The sequence below is a fragment of the Notamacropus eugenii genome, chromosome 3, assembly GCF_028372415.1.
Source record: "Notamacropus eugenii isolate mMacEug1 chromosome 3, mMacEug1.pri_v2, whole genome shotgun sequence".
Taxonomy (NCBI): Eukaryota; Metazoa; Chordata; class Mammalia; order Diprotodontia; family Macropodidae; genus Notamacropus; species Notamacropus eugenii.
This window is the reverse complement of record NC_092874.1, coordinates 468718292-468740213: the sequence shown is the minus strand read 5'-3', so window position 1 is coordinate 468740213 and position 21922 is coordinate 468718292. Positions and strand designations below refer to the sequence as shown.

Genomic DNA, 21922 nt, shown 5'->3' with positions numbered 1-21922 from the left:
TATATCTGAGGGGCCATATGAGTTTTATTGATAAATGGTTCAAACTATACAGTATTTTTTTTAAAACTCAGTTCCCAAGTTGACAGTAAAGAATAGTAGAAGGGCCACTAGGCTTGGGTTTTATTTGCATTTTTCCAGAAAATCTTGGGTATTACAGGGTCAGATAGAAAGTTCAAGGCTCACATGTTAAGATACCCAGGGACTAGGTGATCTGAAAGGTCATTTTCTATTATAAAAGGTCCCTATTCCTAACGAACATTTGTCAAACACAAGTACTCAGCACTGTGCTAAGGGATAAAGGAGAGATGAGGGAACAGTACAAGACACCAGTTGTGCCTTCAGGGAGATCACAGTCTTGAGGGAACCATTTGTCTGTTCTTTGTGATAGGAGCAGAGCCTTTGCTTGGTACAGCTCAGAACCTGGATTCTGAGAAGCTAAAGCATTGATTGTGAAGAGATGGGCCCCCACAGCTGTCTGGTCCAGCCTATACCTGAAAAAGAATCCCCTCTATCACACACCTGCTTGACATATGGTCCTTTGGCCCTTGCCCCATGACCCTCTATTGGGGGACCCTTCTTCCCTGGGGCCTCTCCGAGGTAGATGGCAGTACTCTCACCTCACAGAATGGAAATTCCAGAGGACAAGGACTGCTTCGTCTTTGTCTTTGTATCCCCAGTGCCCAGCTCAGGTGGAGGCACACAGTAGGTGCTTTAATGAATGCTTGTGGAATGACTGGTTAAAGACCTCTCTAGTTAGGTAGTTTTTCCTGGTATCAACACCAATATACCTCTTCATGGCTTCCACCCATCCCTCCTGTTTCTGCCCTCGGAGGCTAGGTAGAACATGTCTTCCACAAACCTTTCACACAGATGAAGATAGCTCTCCTGTCCCCAAGGGAAACAGTCTCAGTTCCTTCAGTGGATCCTCATATGGCATGGACCTATTGATACAATAGCAACTGTATTCTCCTGGAAGTCTGCCAGTTAATCTAGGTTCTTAGACTACGGTGCCCAGAAACAATCCAGTTATTCCCACGATGGCTGACTGGGACAGTGTGCAGGAGGACTCCAGCATCACAGCCTCCAAGTTGGAAGGGCCCTTGGAGGTCATTTAGTCCAACCCATAAACCAAAGGAATCCTTATAACTGACCTGATGAGTGACAATCCAGTGTCTACTTGAAGACCTCCACAGACTACCTCTCCAGCAAAGCCTTCCCACTTAGGGTCAGCTTTAATTGTGAAGAAGTTTTATCAAACCTAAATGGATCTCCTTCTAACCTCCACCATTGCTCCTGGTTCTGACTCAGGGGGCAGGGAAACAAGTCTAATCCTTTGAGATACTTGAAGATAGCTGTCATGTTCCCCAAGTCACCTCTTCCCCAAGTTAAACATTCTCCATTTCTCCATATGGGACTCTTACGTAAGGGATTCAAGACACTTCCCTAACTTGGTCACCCCTTTTGGACCTTCTCTAGCCCACTGGTGTCCTTCCTGACTTGTGGTGGCTACAACTGAAAATAATACTTTAGCCAAGATCTGACAAGACCTTTGGGCAATGTGACCATCACCTCACTGTTCCTAGAGTTATGTCCCTCCTATTTCAGCTGGAAGGAAGCAATTATCACTGAGGTAAGTCAGAAAATGATTACTTGCTCTGCTCTTGACAGAAAGAGGGAGAATTCCACTACTACTACTACTACTACTACTACTACTACTACTACTACTACTACTACTACTACTACTACTACTACTACTACTACTACTACTCTATTACTACTGCTGCTGCTACTACTACTACTACTACACTACTGAATAATAATAAAATCTCTAACAACCCTATAGCTAGGCACTGTGCCAAATACTTCACAGATATAATCTCATTTGATAATTTAGCAGATTCGTGCCCTACTGGAGTGATTGAAATATCCTTGGGACCACATCCATCCCATGAGCCAGAGGTTTTTCATCTTTTCCTTAGAAAATGAAGGGGAGTTTTTGTTTACTACCAATTCCTTTTGAGATGACAGCTGAACAGCTGGTCCCTAGAGCCAGGATAGTGGAGACAGAGCAACCACCTGACAAACTCTCCCATGGTCCATTCCCTTTTGGACGTTCTTCTGGATTAACAGGACATAGGTCATTATGCCCTGTCTTCTGTACATTTATTTGCCAAGGCCTAGTTTGGCTTCTCTCTTCCCTAGAGATGTGAAGACCTGAGTGAGGAGAGAATAGAAAACTTCTGGAGAAAAAAAATGCTTTTCTATCATTCCCACAAAGCAAAAAAATGTTTGTTTCCACCCACTCCACCATGCATGACAAGATTTTACATGATCTTTCCTTTTTATCTTTTAAAGAAGCATGAATAACATTTTTGTGAATAGACATTGAAGTGGAGGCACCAATGCAGGAGACAGAACCTTGGTCCCAGAGTAAGAACACTTTATCAGATTCCAGCTCTACCATTTACTGTCCCTTACATGGCCCTTCATGAATCTGGGCCTCGGTTTCCTCAGACACTGAAAAGAGATCTGACTTGGGAATCAGAGGATCAGGGTCTGAATCCTGCCTCTGGGGTTTCCATTTCAGTGATCTTAAGCAAATCCCAAGGCTTCAGTTCAGATGTCCTCTGAGGACCCTTTCCAGCTCCAGATCTCTTGTTCTGGGCAGCAACAGGGGCAGTGGAAAGAATGCCAAATTGAGAGTCAGTAGCCTTTACCAGTTCTTACCTGTGGGACTTGGAACAAGTCATCATTTTGCCTCAGTTTTCTCATCTGTAAAATGAGGGAATTTGAAGTGGGCAACTTCTGAGGTCCCTCCTATCTCCAGATCTATGATCCTAAAAGTTGGCATATGGCTAATCGACCTTAACTTTCCCAAAATAAGCTGTCCAAATAAAACAAGAGAATTGTTTGTAAAATTGTCGATAGCGTGGCATCACTCCACTTGCAGATAAGCAGGAGACTTAGTTGTCTTTAGCGATAGCACGAAGCGCGTGGGCCTCCAGGGAGCATTGTCTGTGTTCTGAAGAGAATGAAAGGCAGCTCCGGTGCCTCCTATGGGCTTCTTCATAGTGATGTTTCACCTCAGAGCTAACAGAAAATATTCCCATCCCATAGATCAGCTCTCACAAAAAGTCTCCATGTAGCAGAGCTTGGCAGAAGCATCTATTTTCACAAAGACTGAAGAGACTTGTCAGCTTCACCCCCTGAAACTCGGGCAAAGAGGAAAATCAAGTTTGCTGATTGGCCAAGGTCCCTTCCAGCTCTCGGAATCGTATGATTCCATGACATTGCAGACTTTTCCTATCAGACCTGCGACCTAGAACTCCTCCAAGAAGAGGAAGCAAGCCGGTTTCCCCATTCAGAGGGAAGCATTTCAATTCGTTTGCATTTCTGACTTTTGCACAGGCCGGGCAGGTCCCCAGGGCTCCCCCTTCTCCCCTCCACCTCTTAGGACCCTGGGTTTCCATCCCAGCTTGCTCCAATGCCTCTGCCTCCATGAGGCCCTGCCCAGTCCCACCAGCTGCACAGACCCCCTTGCCCCTTACGATTTGTGATGGTGGTGTTCAGTTGCTTTCAGACATATCGACTCTGTGACCCCATTTGGAGTTTTCTTGGCAAAGATACAGGAGTGGTTTGCCATTTCCTTCTCCAACTTATTTTACAGATGAGGAAACTGAGGCAAACAGGGTGAAGTGACTTGCCCAGGCTCATACCATTAGTAAGTGACTGAGGCCACCTTTAAAACCATGATTATTTAATAGGTTCTAAGACAGAGAGAGAAAGGAGAGAAGGGTGGAGAGCTAGATGGAGAGACAAAGGGTATGAGTCACATCTTTTTAGAGCAGTAACATAAACAGAAAATCGTGGATTGGTAAATTCGCTGAACTGGAAGAAAATTCAGAGGCTATGGAGTCCCACCCCCTCATTTCAATCCTAAGAAAACTGAGACAGACAAAGGCTAAGTAACTTGCCCAGAATCACAAGCAAGGAAGTGGCTGAAGCAGGATTCAAACTCAGGTCTCCCTAGCTCCAAGTCCAATTGTCATCTATAAATGACTTTATACTTAGTGGTATCGTTGAAAGGTAAATTCCTAGAGGTCACAAAGGCACTATTTCTGTCTTCCTGTACCCCTCCCCACCATGGTCTATATTACATAATTCCTAGGACTCTGTCCACACTCAACTTATTGGGTACATGGTTCAGCCTGGCCACCCCCAATCTGTACTGCCACATTGCCTTATGGGTGACTTTTATACTTCATTCTCCAGAGACCCTGGCATTCTGTGTCCAATGCCATACTATGGGTAGAATGTTGGCATTAAATAAATGGGCTTTGACTTTCATGGGAAGCATGGAACCACCCCAGAGGCCCAGCTCACTCCTTCCTACTCGTCAGCTCTGGGCCCAACACTGTTGCCGACAATTTTCAAATGCTCATTAGAGCTGCCAGTATCTCATGGTGCAGGGGAAGGAGGCTGGAAATGGAGCCAGAGGTTGTGGAGATGGATCTTGGATTTGTTCTGTTACCTCTGTGTCCTTGGGCAAGTCACTGCACTTTTCTGGGCCTCATATGTAAAATAAGAAGGTTGGAATAGATAACCCCAAAGAGTCAAGACTGGACCATCTCCCTGGTCCCTCCTGACTCTAATCCTGTGACTCTTGACTCCATTTGTCTGGAAATAAAGTCTTCAGCCTTGAGGAAGACTGATGCAGAGCTGAGAATCATAGAAACTGCTGCATGTTTTCTCAGTCTTGAACTGTGGAGGGATTTTAGAACGGCCAGACTCAGAGTAATGGAGCAGGAACTCTTAAAAGAGACAAGCCAGGGGTCTTAGGGAGTCTCTGTTTGAGGCCCCTGACTCCCTCCCAAAGAAAAGAGAGCAGAAGCTCAAAAGCACAGCCTTTGAGAGAATTGTGCATTTTGAGGCTGGGTCAAAACCTTTAGAAACTGTTAGTACCCTGTCAGCCCCAGTCAACACAAGCCCTGCTTCCATGGAGCTCTTCCATCAGCTCCATATGAGACAGTGAATGCGGAAGGTGGTCCTAGAAATGATTGTGGGGGATAGAGCTTTTAACTTCAGATGCAGCAGTTTCAAAGCCTAGAACTCACCCAAAATACTCAGAGACACTCACTATGTTTTGCTTTTTCTCTCCCTTACCCTTCTCTCCCCTCCTCCTTCTTTTCTCCCAATCTTGTCTCTCTCTGTTTCTGTCTCTCCTCCTCTTCTCTGTCTCTGTCTGTCTCCCCTTTTCTCTGTTTGTCTCTCTCTCCCTCCTTCTTTCTCTTTTTCTCTCTGTCTCTCTGTCTCTGTCTCTCTGTCTCTCTGTGTGTCTCTCTCTCTGTCTCTCTCTCTCTCCAGTGTTATTTACTTCATCGTGATTCGAACCATCTGGATAAAGAGCAAAGCCCATGATAGGATCATCTCTGATTGTTCTGGTAAGTCTCCAGTCCTAGCACCACATTCAAAATTCTCAATTTCTTTTATTTGTTTGATAAGTTTTCCTGTAGGATGTGGGAAATTGGGCATCTCTGAAGTCAAAGACACTTCAGTGATGTCATCAGTCAGCGAAGCCACTTCTTTCTACAGATGACTTCCCCTTAAAGAGACAGCATAGGAAGGCCTGACTTCAGATCTTGCCTGTAATGTTAGCTGTGAGACCCTGGGAAAGTCATTTACCTTCTCAAGATCCTGCACTTCTCTAGGTCTCTTAAGTCACAGCTGATCTCCTTAGGTGAAAGGTGTTTCTCCATCTGGAGATCAATGAGATCACATCTCCTTCAAGGCAAGCATGGCTCAGTGAGAGTTGAGCCAAGGAAAGGGACCTTGTGCTGGAAACAAACAAACAAATGAACAAACAACCTTGCCTTATTTGGACCCCCAGACAATAAAATATCCACATCAACCCTCCCTGCAGCACTCTAGAAGGCAGTCCTTGGCCCTCCCTCTGCTGCTGCCTATACAAGGAGGCTGGGGAATGAAGGAGACCTGCCATCTAATGCCATCAGTGTCTGTCTTCTGTCCACCCCCTGCTCCTCGCCCCATGAAGCAAGGTGCTCTGGGATCAAAAGGTTTGTGAACCTGTCAAACATTGCTGTGGGCAGGCAGCAAACACAACATTCTGCTTTTCCTCCTCAGAGGAAGATCTCTCCTTAAGAATGGATTTTCAAGAACACCTCCACATAATTATATCCTATTTTTATCCTACATTAAGGCTATTTTAGCCTTGATTCCACTAGTCCTTTCCATCAGTGACACAACATTGATCAAGGGAGGGCTCATCTAGCTTAAACATTGATTGGGAGGCAGAACTTGGAAGTTGGCAAAGAGCTCAGCAAGTCCTTGTTTGAGGCTCACAATCGGCCCCATGAGGTAGGAATTGTAGATGTTATCACCATCCCCATATTACAGATGAGAAAACTGAGTTTAACCTGGAAGAGAGAAGGCTTGGTGGGGGCTGGTATGGTTGATAGTCATTTAATGGAAGAGCATGTTGTCATTCTACATGTCTCCAGAGGGCAGAGCCAAGAGGAGTAAATAAAAGCTAGTGAGAAGTACATTTATGATTGAAGTAAGAAAAAGACCCTGAGACAGGAGTTCTCCCACAGTGGGATGGGCTTTCCCTAAAGGTAGTAGGTGTGGGTGTGTGTTTGGTATTGTGTAAAGGAGATTCCTTGGAGACTAGGAGTTGACCTGAGTGATGGCTGAGGTTCTGTCTCTGAAACTCTTTGGTTAAGTGACTTACTATTGCTATCCATATATTAAGTGTCCAAGCAGGATGTGAACCAAAGTCTTAGAATCGTAGATTTAACCCTAGAAGAGACCTTAGGAACCATCGAGTCCTCATTCTTCAAATGAGGAAACTGAGGCACAAAGCAATGACTTCGTAGTAGATGTCTGAGATAGGGTTTCAGTCCAGATTTTTCTGATTCCAAGTATTGATTTTCTGGTAAGAGGTAGACACCTGGGGGACCTCAAAGGAGAAATTATAGGGAAACCAATGGTTTTCAAGTCCCAAAGAATTTTTGCCAACCTAATAGCATAGTGTAGCAGTGGGAATGCTGGGTTTAGAACTGTCTTTCACCTCTCTATCCCCAGTGGTTAGCACAGTGACTGGCACATAGTGGGTGCTTGAGAAGTGCTTACTGACTGATTTGGGATTCAGAAAGATCTGAATCCACATTCTCCCTCTGATGCTGCTGTATGACTGTAGTTCAGTAACTTTAACTCTCTGGACCCATTTCCACCACTGTACAATAGACGGATTGAATTGGCTGGCTCCTGGGTCCTTTCTAGCTTCAATCTGTGATCCTATGACTCTCTGAGGGCCTACATTTATACAGTATAAACATTTCACTTATACTACTTAATTTAATCCATGTCACAACCCTGCAAAGCAAGTACTATTTCTCTTACCGGTCCTGATCTCCATCTCAACTCTTGGCCCGGATGGCTCCAGAGGAGATAGTGAGGCTGGTGACTGCATAGCCCTCCCTCACTTTAATCCAACTCACTTGTATGTCATGGTTCCTTTTGAGAATAAAGGACAGACAAGCGAAAGAATGAATAATTTCTCTTACCATTTTCCCAGGAAGGATAAATAAATGACTTGCCCAGGACCACCCAGCTAATAATTGTCTGGGGCAAGAATTAAACCCTTCCTCCAAAACTGCAACACTGTATTCTCTATGCCCCACTATCTTGTGCTGAACCCATGGTACCAGCTCTGGAACCATGTCTGAATGCATTCAGGAGGGATCAGGCCTTGAGAAGGCAGTGCCAACAATAGGTCCTTTGATGGTTCACTCTCTTTCAAGGTTCAGACTCAAATGATCTCCCATGTTGGGCAGCACCTTCTTGAAAAAGGAGCCAGGAGCATGTGATAGCTTAGGGCCCTGAGTTGCCAAGGCAGCCTGGCCAAAGGGGAAAGCATCTCTGCATTAAAGCCAGTGACCAGACTTAAGCTCTCCACCAGGAGGCCAGTGCCCAGGAAGCCTCTGGTCCCTCCAGGGTGCTAATGCACTGTGACAGCTACTTTTACTGCTGATCAACCAGCTCAGTCCCCATGGGGAGAGGGCATAATCTCTTTGCTCGCCCAATAACAGAGAACTGCTGGCTTATGAGTCTCTGTCTTATGAAGAAACTTCTTTCAATGCCAAAGGCATTTCTTTCTAGGCAGGGGTCCTGCTGAATGGGATCTTCCAGGGGCTAGTATCTGATGAAATCACCCCCAGTGTTGGTGTGGAAAGAGATGCCAGTTTTCATTTTAAACGGATTTCAATCCACCCCTGTCATTTTGATAAATCCACCCTCTATCACTCTAAAAGACAAACTAAGCCACAGTGAGTCTCAGGGTTTAAGAACTCGCCTGTTCTCATGGGCCAATCAGAGCACAGCCTCCCAAGAGAGCTCCTTAGGCAGCTGCCTTCTTGCCCCCAAAGGGAAGATGCTGCCATTTTTCTGAGCATTCATGATTCCTACCCAGGTAACAGCTGTGCTCCACAGGCTTTGTGATTACCTCCAGACTCTTCACTCTTTTGTGCTTTGGATCCCTGGGGCTGTAGTTTGGGGAAAACCTATGGATCTCTTCTCAGAATCAAGGTTTTTAATGCATAAAATAAAATATAAGGGACTAGAAAGGGAACTGATTATATTGAAATACAGTGATTGAAAAACTTTCTTAAAACTAAGTTCACAGCCCCACCATGACAAAACCCTGCATGGAAGCATGTTCTTTTCATTTCACCCAGACAGTCATTACTCCTCCACTCACCCTGGTTAGGTAGAGAGAAAGCAGATCTGCTGCCTGGTTTGGGATTTGAGATGGTTTGTAAAGAAATCCAGTTTACCTTCAAATCAATCAAATGGAGATTCTACAAGTGGGGACTCTGTTGACGAATCCAGATTACAAACGAGTACAAGGAAATTTCGTAATCCCAGAAAGGTTCTCTGCCCATAACTACCCAGTGAGTAAATGGCAGAGGCAGGAATGGAACCCTGTTTCTTTGATTCCAAGTCTTCCATTCCAGCTCCCACCTCCCTGGGGCATTTCCTGATCATCCTCCCAGATGCTAGTGATCTCCCTTAAAATTAGATACCTGGTTTAGCAGCAAAATGGTGTAGTGGGTAGAGAAGAGGTTGTGAAATAGGAATGCTTAGGTTTCATTTGTATTCCATCTGGGGCTGTGTGACCCTGGACAAGTCACTCCACCTTCTCAACAGCCCAGGCAACTCACTAAGACTGCTTTTCAGATCAAGTACTGCACTGGTAGAAGGAGTTCCTTCTATCACTGAAATGACAGGAGGACAAGTCCCTTTCCTACTTACTGAGGTGTAAGTGTATGTGTGTGTGCATGCATATATACATATTTATGTTACATACCCCACATTTCATGTATATGAGTATATTTATGTGTGTACATACATACACATGCATGTTAAAAAATTGGGAAACACTTCTAGACATACTCACACATGTTTCTCCTATTGAACGTAAGCTGCCTGAAGGCAGGAAATATTTTATCTTTGTATCCCTAGCACCCAGACTAAAACCCTGTACACAGCAGGGGCTTAATAAGTACTGGATAAATTGAGTTTAACTGAGGACAGCTAATTCTTTATGGTTTAAAAAGTACTTTCCATGCTTTGGCTTCTAGTTCTTACAACTGCCCTTTGACATGAGTAACACAGATGAAGTAAAAACTTAGAACAGTCATGTGACTCCCTCAAAGTCACCAGCTAAATGTCTTTGCTCCCATAAGCAATCCTCATTCCCATAGCAGCTGGTCTGGTGCCTCCCTCGGAGAGGTCCTGCTTGGGGAGAAAGTGTCTCTCTCCAGGTCGGGGCTCTCAGGGGGCACCCAGGACGATCTTCATTTGAATCAATGAGTAAACAGAACTTTTATTAAGAGCCAACGGATGCAACTTTTGGGTACATAGTAGGTGTTAAATAATTGTTTGTTGAATTCAGTTCAATTGAACAATCATTTATGAAGGATCTACTTTGGACCCAGCACTGAACTAGATACTAGGGATACAAAAACTAAGAGGAAAAAAAAGGAACCCTGATCTTAAGGAACTTACATTGTACTGGGGCAAAGCAACACGTGCACAGATAAGCAAACAGAAAATAAGTGGAAAGAAATTGCTTAATTGTAGGGGGTTTGTGGTTCAGCTGTTTCAGCCACTGCCAATTCTTTGTGATCCCATTTGGGGTTTTCTTGACAGAGATATTGGAGTAGTTTGCAATTCCTTCTCCAGCTTATTTTAGAGATGAAGAAACTGAGGCAAATGGGGTTAAGTGACCTGCCCAGGGTAACACAACTAGTGAGTATCTGAAGATGAGTCTTTTTGGCTGCAGGTCAGATGCTCTGTGCACCCATGGCACCATCTGGCTGCCCCAGCTGTAGATGGTAGAACACAGAAATGGGGATGTCAGCGAAGTCCTCTCATAGGAAGTGGGTCATTTTAGAAGAGGCAAAGGGGAGGAAGGAAAATATTTCCTGGTAGGGGGTACAACCTGAGCAAATGCGAGGAGGTGGGAGATGAAGTCATGCTCAGGAAACCTCAGGGTGGCCAGTGTGACAGCAATGCTGCATATTTGGGTGAAGGATGGTGTAATCCTTCTAGGCAGATGAGCAACTGGTAGACTTTGAAGACTGAAGTACCAGACAGGAGCGTTTGTGTTGTATCATAGCAGGGATCAAAAACCATGAAAAGTCTCGATGCAGAGCACTAACATGGTCAGGCCCATGCTTTAGGAAGACGAACTCGGCAGCCAGGGGTTGGATAGGTTCAACAGGAAATTGAACTGATTTTATTGAATTGAACAAGAAGAGTTATGGAATTTGATTCCACGTATGGTCCCCTGGGCCTAGACTTAACCTATCTGCCTTTCAGATACTGAAACTATTTCATCTCAGGTTTGATTTTCGCTTTTCCCCTTCTCCTATACAGAGGAAAAACTACGTTCCAGCTACAACCGAGGACTCATCTCAAGGGCAAAAATCAAGGCCATCAAATATAGCATCGTCATCATTTTTGGTAAGTAAACCACCACGAGCAGGGCATTTGGAATCTGTTGTTCAGGAGTTTCACTTGTGTCTAACTCTTCATGACCCTATGTCACAAAAATACTTGGCAAGGATACTGGAGTGGTTTGACATTTGCTTCTCCAGCTCCTTTTACAGATGAGGAAACTGAGGCAAACAGTGTTAAGTGCCTTGCCAGTCATATAGTTAGGAGGTGGCTGGATTTGAATTCAGGTCCTGACTCCAGGCTCTGTCTTCTATCCTCTGCCCTACGTAGCTGCCCAATTTGGAAACTACTCCATGAAAATTCCAAACCTGGTAAAGGTGGGAATGGAGAAAGACCTCCCAGTGAAGAGTGTTGCACAATGGACCATGCAGCTTTGTTTGAGATGAGGAGAAGAGATCATCCAAACATCTCCCCCACTGCCTCAGGACTGCAAAATGTACTTTTACTGGGAAGCATGTTTCAAGGTTAGGGTAATAAAGGGAGAGTTGCCTATTAGATTTGAATTCTTAATACATGGTCAGATTTTTAGATAATTCAAGTAGAATATTAGTCCCATTAACTTGCATTTATGAAGTGCTGGAAATACATACACAAGCAGGAAGGTTTCCCCTGCCCTCCAGGAGCTTATGTTCCAATGGCAGAAGACAATGCAAAAAAAGGCAGTTGCACAAACTTGGGGGAAGGGGATGGAATAAGAGGTGAAACCCCTGGAGCAGGAGCAGAATAAAGTCCAGGAGAGATAAGTCAGGAGGACAGGAAGCCCTGGTTGGCCTGGGTGGGCCTCCTCCTTCAAATGAGGGGTCTGGGAAGAACTAGCCAATCCAGGAGAGGTCAAAGTGGGGGCCCACGGGAAGGGCCAATGTGAGGGGGAGTCCAGGAGAGGATGGAGGGAGCTTCCAGGGTACAGAGGTGTCAGTGGAGATGAGTCAGCAGAGTAGCCTGGCACAATAGATTCTGGAAGATCTAGGTTCCAAGCCTGCCCCTAATGGCCTTCTCTGACGCTAGACCTAGCTGCCTAGAGCCCCACATGATGAAGTGATCGCCCTGGGTCACACAGCCAGTATCCATCCTCCTGGCTTCCAGGTCTCCTCTCTTTCATCCCCTTTCCAATCCCACCACCTTTCCTCTTTCTCAGCTACCCTCCCATCTCTGGGTACACTTCATGCCCACCCTTTTCTCCCAACAGAACATAAAGATCACCTTTATGGCAAATACAGTCCTAAATTTGGGTGAAGATAGTTTTGGGCCAGGACACTGGGAGGGGATCACCTCTGTCCTGTGATCACCATTCTGTCACCTGGACAGGTGGCGCTGTCCCTGGTCCTAGAGTCCTCTGGGCCTCAACCTCTTCCCCCTCACAAAATTCCTCATTATGGTCCTGACTGAAAACATTTATTGAGCCTCTACTGTGTGTAAGCAGCTAAGCTAGGCTTTTGGAGCTCTCCAACCCTAATGTGAGCCAAATAGGTAAGGGAACCAGGACTCTAAGCCTGGGGCATGGAGGAAAGGGGGAAGCAATACTCTGGGTCCCTTTGCCACCTCATGTCCAGGCTCTTCTCCATTTTGATTTGATTCTTAAAGCACTTGGATCCTAGAGGCTTCTAGCATGCTCCCCTCTTGGCATTAGACCCTGTGAAAACTTTAGAGTAAAGAGAATGGGCAAATGCTTACTGGACCACATAGTGGAGGGGGGAGGAATGGAAGTGGGGGATCCAAAGCAGAAAAAACAGAGAAGAGAGGGAGAAATATGACCCAATTCCAAAAGCTGATCTGGAGGAGCAAACATTTATTTTCTTCCAAGGTTTCAAGGCTTTTTATCAGAGGTCCCTGCAGTACATAAAAGACATTCACAGACCTGAATCCAGCTTCCCTGGGAATTGAGTAAAAAATGTACAGGCTTCTAAGCACTGTTCCAGAGCAGGGAGAATTCTTCTAATCTGAAACTGCACCCAGGGTCCTTTGGTCAGAAGGCAGGGCTTGAGATGGAGGAGGATGACGCAGCTTGGACATTCTAAACCAAAAGCAAGCCACACGTGTAGAAGTGGATTAAGGAATGGTAGCCTACCTCACATTTAAATAGGGATGTAGGGCGTGTGCTGGGCTTTCTCGCTGACAGAACCATGAAATTGCATCCATTAGCGTTTCCATTTTACAGATGAGGAAACTGGGGATCAGAGAGAAGAAGTTACTTGCCCAAGGTCACAAATAGGAGCAGAGTCAGCACTTGATCCAGGGTCTCCTAACTCCAAGGCCAAAGCTCTTCATCAACCCATCCCTGAAAGAGCATTGAGTAAGCCAGACCTGTTATCTCTACCCCTGGGAAGGCTGAGACTGATGAGCTCCAGAGTTCTGAGCAGCAGTAAGGCTAACGCAGATCAGGCATGTGTCCCAAAGTCTTAGACCAATATGGCAAGCCCTTAAGAATGAGGGGGCCACAAGGCTCCTGAAGGAGTGGACTGGCCCAAGCTAGAAACAGAAGCTGGGAACTTTCAACAAGATCAGTATTGGGATTGGGGCCATAAATGCCTGAGTAAGACAGGGAGAGTCAATCGAAAACCAAGAAACAGTGCTTACCCTCAGGCTGGTTACATTCTTTACAAGGAGAACACCTTGTCAAGAGAGACAGAGACAGAGAGAGACAGAAACAGAGGCAGAGAGACAGAGATTATATTTATACACACACACCACAAGATAATGAGCAAGAGGGAAGTAGGCACTTTAGGAGCCAGAGAGTTGGGAGGGACCTTAGGAGCCACACAATCCCAGTCCTTTCATTTTAGAGAGAGGGTATCCCAGGGAAGTCCGATGATGTGCCTAAGGTCCCACAGATAGTATGTGTCAGAGACATAATTCAAAAATCTGTCTTTTGACCCCAAATCCAGGAAACCACAACCCTCCTGATGATGTGGAAGGATCTGTTACTTTATTCTTCTGATGTTTTGCAATGTTGTGGGGAAAGAAAGCACAACATGCCAGAGGAAAAAGTCTATAAGGAACACATCATCCTGAGAGCAAACAATCTGGTGTATATAACATGTCTGCTTTTTGAGGTGAAATTGGGGAAGTTCCCTGAGTCCCAGAAAGACCACTGAAAGCTGTTATTGGGTTTGGGGAAGGGTTGCTATTTGCTGGTGATTCAGCAAGCATTGGTCCTGGGGATAGAATCTTAATTGGTAGCCATCTGAGATCAGGTGGGGGTTTGCACCAAAATCCAAGGGACTAAGATGAACAGGAAAATCAACTGTGGGCCAGGAAAGTTGAGGCTACACAGTCAGCACTAGACTAGAAGGCAAGGTACAGAAAGAATTGGGGAGCTGATCATTTGTTTGACTCTACCTGCTCTCTTGACTAGGGGCTGGTTTGAAAGCCCGCCCCACTTTTGGTGACACATCGTCATGAGCAGGCTGGGCTCCAGCATGCCCTTTCCTGCCTCAGTTACATCAATGTGACCTTACCCCAGAAGGATGCAAAGACTTCTGCCTACTAACTTATTCCAAAGCAGCTCCATGCTAGGGCATGTTCCATTGCTTTAATCAGCAAGAGAAATTAGAATGTAAAAACTACCCCTTCTCTTTCCTTCTCTCCCTCTTACTCCCCTCTCTGTCCTCCCTCTCTCCCTCTTTCACTCTCACACACACACTGAATGCAGTGTCGTGGGTGTATTCAAAGGACTGGGACACTTTCTGTAGCACTTTGGAGAGTGTGAGAAATGAGGACCCTTTTAGAAGGCAGGACGCGGTGTCCTAAAAGCATCCACCAACCCTGGAACAAGCACATTGTCAAAAGACTTGACTGTACTCTGAAAGTCGTGGTTCTGTGACCCTGTTTCCCCTCTCCCACCCTCCATACACACATAGACACTGTAGCAACAATCTGAAGGTGAGAAGTAAGGATGTATCTCTATAGAGCTTCTCCTCTGAGACTCCCAGAAGAGCTTTATCATCGTTATACTTAGAGCTACATTTTATGTGTATCTACATTGATCTAGCCACAAAGCCATAACTAAGGTGAGGCAATCTGGTCTTTGGCCAGAGTACTGAAACTTAGAGGGTGCTTATGGCACTTGCAATCCTTCACCAATCTGGAAACAAGTGATCCTAGTATGCACTTAATAAGAATTAAAATAGGTGTCTGTATCCCAAGTGAACTCTGTACCAGTCTGATGGTCCTCATTTTGCATAAATAAATAAAAATAGGGTTAAACCAAACCTCATTAATACAGAATACCTGAGAGTCAGAAAGCAGTACAACTATCCTAATCTAGTGAAAAAATTTAAATAACAAATGTTATTTACATAGATCTATGAGCTCATTGATACAGCAACTCCCCGGTGGTACAGACAGGCCCCTCTCTATGTGCCGGTCCTACAACTCTTTTCTTCATCTCTTCCCGTAAATGGGCCGTGGGGAGTTTGTGCTGGTCTATCTCTTGTCACTGCATAGATATCAGTGGAACATATGGGCTGTCCATCTGCTCTCCCTAGCTCTCACTGTGTAAGTAATATTGGTTATATTTTTTCATGTATTTTTATTTTGTTTAAGTGTAAACCAGACCAAAAACGTTTCTGCCCTATCAAAGATTTTAGGGGGTTGGCTTCATGGATAAGTAGTCAGTCTTTATGGCTAGAAGATCGTTTGTTTATAAGTAAGGACTTGAGATTTTTAAAACATACACACAATTTTAATCTTTGTAAGTAAGATCCTCAAGGAGGATTTGAATGGAGGTGAGGAAGCCATAACTGTGTTATGTTTTAAATGAGCGTTTACACTCTTATTTACTCATGTGGAGAGATTGGTTTTAAGCCTCTGAAACAATCCAAGGCTTTAGGGGAGCACATTTACTGAAAACAAATTCCTCCTAGTGCTTTCTGTTTCACTCTTCTTCTTCCAAAGTCCTTCATTTCTCACCCCCACACCTTTGTACAGGAAGGAATGGCATGCTGCTTCACTCCCTGTCTCTTAGAATTCTTAACTGCCTTCAAAGCCCATCTGCAGTGAAGCTTCCTCCATGAATCCTTCCTTTATCCCTACAGATATTAATTCCCTCTACCCCCAAATGAACACACATATTGTATACATGCACAGAAAATGTTATACATACATATACACACATGAATGCATATATGTGTGTGTTGTATTATATGTCTAGCTATAATTAGGTATAGAGATATAAATTCCTGTGTGTCTGTTTCCATGATAGAATATAAGATCCCCTAGAACAGAGACTTTGGTTGTCATGTCTGTACCACCACTCAGCCAGCTGTGTCTACTCACAGGATTGTGTTTGTCCTTCATTGATGAAGATCATGTCAAAAGAGAAGTGATGACATGACTTGTACTTGACTTTGTTTTGAGTGAGGGAGGGCTGTGCAGGTCACCAGCCTCACTTCTCCTCCAGAGCCATCTGAATCCAGTGACCAGATATTCATCAGGATGACTGGAGATGACCCAGGATGCACTGGGTAACTCAACTCCTCCTCTCCTGTCTGCCTACCCCTCCCCTTCCTTCTCTCCAAAGGAAGGTAAATTTGGACAGCCAAAAGATGCCCAGTTGACTTGGGTTTTACTGGCTCCTTCCCTTCCCTTTCCCTTTCCCTTCCTTTCCCCTGTCCTGTCCTATCCTGTCCTCTCCCCAAACCTCCTACCTACTGCACTCTGAAACTGGGACGCCAATGGGCCCCTCCCTGAGGGCTCCTCTGGACCCTCCTAGATTTAGAGTGATTATCAATAGTAACTGTTGCTGTTTCCCACCCAGTCTTTCTTTTTCTTGCCCTCATTAAAGGGGCCATGCCCTGGCTACTTCTTAAACAGGCCTATTCAATCAATGAATGGGCGTTGCCTCACTCTGAGTACCTGCAAAGACCTTGGCCTAAAGGATCCAAGGTCTCCCAGTGCATCCTGGGTCATCTCCAGTCATCCTGATGAATATCTGGTCACTGGATTCAGATGGCTCTGGAGGAGAAGTGAGGCTGGTGACCTGCACAGCCCTTCCTCCTTCAAAACAAAGTCAAGTGCAAGTCATGTCATCACTTCTCTTTTGCCATGGTCTTCTTCATCAACAAAGGATTAACACAATCCTGTACCACCACTCCCTAGCACAATGCCTGACATGTTAAGCAATGATTTAAGTAAATGCTCACTGATGGATTGATTGATTTGGATCCAGATGATTTGGGTTCAAATGTCAGTTTTGCCACCTCTGTGACCTTGGGCAAGTCCCTCACTAGCTCAGTTTCCTCCTCTATGAAAGGAGGAGATTGGACAATGTGACATCTATGCTCCCTTCCATTCTAAATCTGTTATTTATGGAGACCTCCTAGTCCAAATATGAGGAGCTAAACCCTCAATTTCTTTCATATTTCAGTCAAATTTTGTCCTCAGACAAGTCAGTTCTTACTAAGTATTTGCTACCTGACTGATTTTGATGAGTTTCAGAACCTGGACTTGTAAGCCCAAGGCAATCTGTATGACTAGAGAAAAGGCTGATCATATGGATCATTACAAAGTTTCTTCAAATTAAAAAATTAAAATTAAAGTTTGTTGCCCAGAGGAAGAAGCCATTCAAAACGTTAAGGCAGTAGTCAGGCCATGAAGAGTGGAGTAGCTGGCTGGAGATCCGCATGCTAAGGTTAAGTACTCATTCCATTTTTACAACTTAATTCTCTCTCCTTTTAGCATTTGTGATCTGCTGGAGTCCCTACTTCCTCTTTGATATTCTGGACAACTTCAGTCTCCTCCCCAAGACTAAAGAGCGCTTCTATGCCTCTGTGATCATCCAAAACCTGCCAGCCCTGAACAGTGCCATCAACCCCCTGATCTACTGCCTCTTCAGCAACAGCCTCTGCTACCCCTGCAGGTCAGAACAATGGCGCCTTGGCTTCCTGGGCACAGATGGTTTCTTTAGCCCTATCATCTAGGCATTGCCTGATTGGAGCTCCCCTATATGATTAGGGCATCTGCACTTTACATCTGAGGAAACGCAGGCTCAGAGGAATAAGTGGCATGATTTAGGGGCAAGTACGAAGGACTGCAGCCACCTGGGTCCCTTCAACTACTGGTCCTAGGGATTTCCCATCAAAGATGCTGCTGCCAGCCCTCTGATCACTGGGAAATCAGAATGAGTTGAGGGGAAAATATGGTTTAGAATAAAGCCCTGGATTCAAATCCTGACACTGGCACTTGATGCTGTCTTAGAATCCCTTGCTTCCCTCGAGACTAGGCTCAAGTACCACTTTCTTTCTGAGTAAGGCCTATTTTGACTCCCATAGTGGCCAGTGACCCGCCTTTGGAATACTCTGCTTTTTTTAATATATTTGGTTATGTGCAGTAGAATGTAAGTCCCTCGTGGTCATGGGAACAGAGGATCCCAGTTTCTGAGCTAGAAGGGAACTTGAAGTTAAGTCCAATTGCCTCCTTTTACAGAAAGGGAAACTAAGGATCCCATATCTAGTATCTGAGACAAGAATCAAACCCAGAACTTCCTGACTTAGCCCCAAGGACCTGAAGGCCTTAATTTTATCCCTAAGCTAGGAGGGAGCTCACTGTTGGAATAGGGTATGGCTAAATAAATCTCCAGCTTGTGGCATGAGAAAGGAAAGAGGACACAATGGCCACAGACCAGGCTGAGATGACCCAGACAAGGCTTGGTGAAACCTTGGCGATCCTGGGTGTAGCCCTTCCAAAATCAAAGGGAGAGCAGAAAGGATCCAGAGTCACCCCTGAGGATATGAGGACCAAGGATTGCCTGATTTGGGTCACTGTATCCCCTCATGCCCAGTATATAGTAAGTGCTTAATAAGTGCTCATTGAATGAATGAATTTGTGTCATCTTGGTCATGGCCTCATCACTCTGGGCCTCGCTTACCCTGTGGAGTCAGACTGTGTAGGTTTAAAGCACATCTTTGGCATTTACCACCTGTGTGACCTTGGATAGGTTGATTTACTTCCCAACTCTCATTGGCTCCTCTGTAGGATGAGGCAGTGGGACTACAGCAGGGTCTCTGAGGGTTCTTCCAGCTCTAAGACCCTGATCCATAAGTGAGAGGGAGCTTTCTTCTGGCTCTGCATGCCTGATTTCAGTATGTCTACCTGACCCATGGACAAAATTAATGTTTGTTTTCTCACTTTGCTTTCTCTAGGGAAAGAAGGGATATACGAGGGACTTTCCAGGAGAAAACAGAGAGGCATGAGATGCACATCAGACCCAAGCCAGAATTTGTTTAGCAGGGAGGCTGGAGGGACTGCAGCTGCTAAAAACCTGGGCTCAGTAAAGAACCTGGTCATTCCCGCCATCAGCAGGGCAGGAATTGGCAAAGGCCCCAGCCATCCCTCCACTTTCCCTTCCATCTTCCAAAGGAACACTGCCTCGGATCTGGAGAAGCCTTGTCGATCCAGGCAGGCCAGCAACCTGGCCAGATCAACAAGGCTTCTATTCAAACACAGATCTGTGGCCTGGTCACTGGCCTGGGACAGAGCACAGGACTTCTGTGGATCCCCGGGTCACCCTTTATTGGCCTTTCTACCATCATTCTCTCTCATCAACAGAGTGAGGGCTGGGCAGAGAGAAGAGAAAAAAGGTGGGGAAGTAGGAGAGATGAGGCAAAGAAGGGAAGAAGGCAGGCTGGGAATGGATCAGGGCATGGGCAATTTGTTATTTCACGAAGCCTTTACAGATATCGTTTAACAGCTATGGCCTCAGAAAGGTCTGTCTTCTAAATACTGGCCTTGGTCCATTTCCATTGAAAGACTGTCAGTATCTCCTCTCCTAGAGAACGTTGGTTTGTGAGTGGGTTTGTAGGCAGCAGCCTGGCTACTTAGTGAGGGACCTAAGACCATGCATGTGACCAACTAAGAACCAGGACCACACTTGCCAGAGGAGAAAAGCCAAAAGCCAGAGAGGACTGTGGGAAAGGAGTATTAAAAGGCAATGGGACCTTGTCAGAGCTGGAAAAGAAGCAGAATTCAGAGTGTGCCTCTCCCCATCTCCATTCTCCAGAAAGAACATTCCCACTGCTCTGGGTCCCTTCTCTCCAATGTCTCAGGGAAGTTTCTCCATCCAGACTAAAGGGAGGTTTCCCTTGGCCCCTGACTGTCAGCACTTCCTCTACCCTCTCCAATCTGCATGCTCCAGGACCTTATCTACTGAAGTCCATGCATCATTCTGCAGTACATTGCTTGGCATTTCACTTGTTCTAGCCATCCGAGACATTTCCTCTTATCACCTTGATCCAACTGGGACATGGTTAAGTTTTGGGGAAAAGTTGTGATCCTTTGTCAGATTCCTTCCCTTTGGAAATGGAGCAAATGTCACTCAGTTATGAAGACTACCTCTGGGCACAAGGATAAGCATTTTATTTTTAGCATTGCATGGATTCCTGACATTAAAGTGTCCTTGGCACAACCCTCCTCCCCAGGATTCAGCACTTAAATCTCCTTCTGCTGCCGCAAGAGTGGAGTCATTAAAATGTTGGACATATTTTAATAGCACTCTGGCCCTTATTACGGTGTCAGCCCAGGGGTGGCATAGTTAAGGTCATGGTGGTATTTCTACCATGAACTCCTCTTGTCCCATCTGTGCATGAGGGAAAACATCCTTTTAGTCTAAAATTGGAGTCATCAGCCACCATCTGCCCAGTGGGGTTTTGTTAAATTTGAAAAATCTGAGGCTGGTTTTCAGGTTTAAAAACTCATGGAAACCACTTGGATGGACTTGGATGACCCCACTGGCAGGGAGTGGCTTTTGTTTATTAATGAGCACTGCCCATCCTTTGGCTGGAGATCACAGCTTTCCATAACAGATGCACAAAGTCATTTTCAAAACCTTTGCATGAATCTGGGCCAATTAACAATCAAGGTCTGGAACATACTCTAGACTGGCAAGTCAGAGATCTGCTTACTCTGCCTCGGTCCCAACTGCACAAGTCCCACCACTCAATATTCTGCAAATGGCCTTTGCTGCCTACTTCAGTGATTGCTGGGCTCTGCAAGTTAATGAGTTTTCCAAGCATGTTGTACACAGCAGATAAATTCGACCATTGTTATGGCTGCTGTTCCTAAGACATCGTAGCTGCTATCACTTCAGAACAAGCAGTAGAGAATAAGACAAGCACATGGGATGATGTGATAAGCTGCCTGGTTCAAATGGGAAAGCCTTTGTATGAACCTGGATTGTGGGAATCCAGTGTGTTTGCGGAACTGATGATGGAAATAAGTGTACCTTAAGAGTCATGATTCTTGGGGACTCCAAGACAATTCACAACCAACCTATGACTTAGTGGACTCAGTGGGTCAAATGATTGTATTTTTAAGGGGGAAGTGAGCCTAGCCTCATTTTACAGATGGGGAAATTGAGACATAGAGAAATTGCCCACAGTCACACAGAAAATAATGGGAAAGCTGGGAAATAGACTCCATAGCTCCAACCCCAAATCCAGGACTCTTCCCATGGTATCATGGGAAATCATAAAGCTTCTCAAGATGCAGAGACTTTCCCAAGGTCAGAAAGGCCGTACAGAGAGACAGGATTGGAATGCTGGTCATGCCAACTCCAAGCCTGGCACTTGATTCACTACATCACACAAGCTGTTTGTTTTAAAACCTGAACCTGCAATCTTAACTTGTATAAGGAGCTTCGTCTATCAATCAGAATTTTCTCAACTCCTCTGCAGCTTATTGTGCCCAAGAATTACCTGAGAACCTAGAGATGCCTAGAGTGCTGCAGTCAGTCTGTGTCAGAGCTCAGAACAGAACCTAAGTCTTCCTGGCTTCCAAGAAAGCTTTCTCCCCACTGTCCCACATTGCCTCTCCCCAAGATAATTATGGAAATGATTTGAATTTTATTCTATGAGAAGACACGGATCCCTCTGCTGCTCACCAGCTGTAG

The 21922-nt window shown here is 45.3% G+C and overlaps 1 protein-coding gene across 3 annotated transcripts in view; it reads left to right on the top strand.

Annotated features, from left to right (window-relative positions):
• The window catches only part of NPSR1 (neuropeptide S receptor 1), a 153321-nt gene extending 132800 nt beyond the window's left edge, over window positions 1–20521 (top strand). For 2 of the 3 annotated variants that reach the window (XM_072598863.1, XM_072598861.1), the window contains 4 exons: window positions 5365–5441; window positions 10960–11046; window positions 17716–17896; window positions 19179–20521. In XM_072598863.1, the coding sequence (XP_072454964.1) occupies window positions 5365–5441; window positions 10960–11046; window positions 17716–17896; window positions 19179–19263 (430 nt within the window). In that variant the 3' untranslated portion in view covers window positions 19264–20521. Of the gene's footprint in view, window positions 1–5364; window positions 5442–10959; window positions 11047–17715; window positions 17909–19178 lie in introns of all 3 variants that reach the window. The other variant, XM_072598862.1, reaches the window with a different exon arrangement.
• The last annotated feature ends 1401 nt before the right edge of the window (window positions 20522–21922 follow it).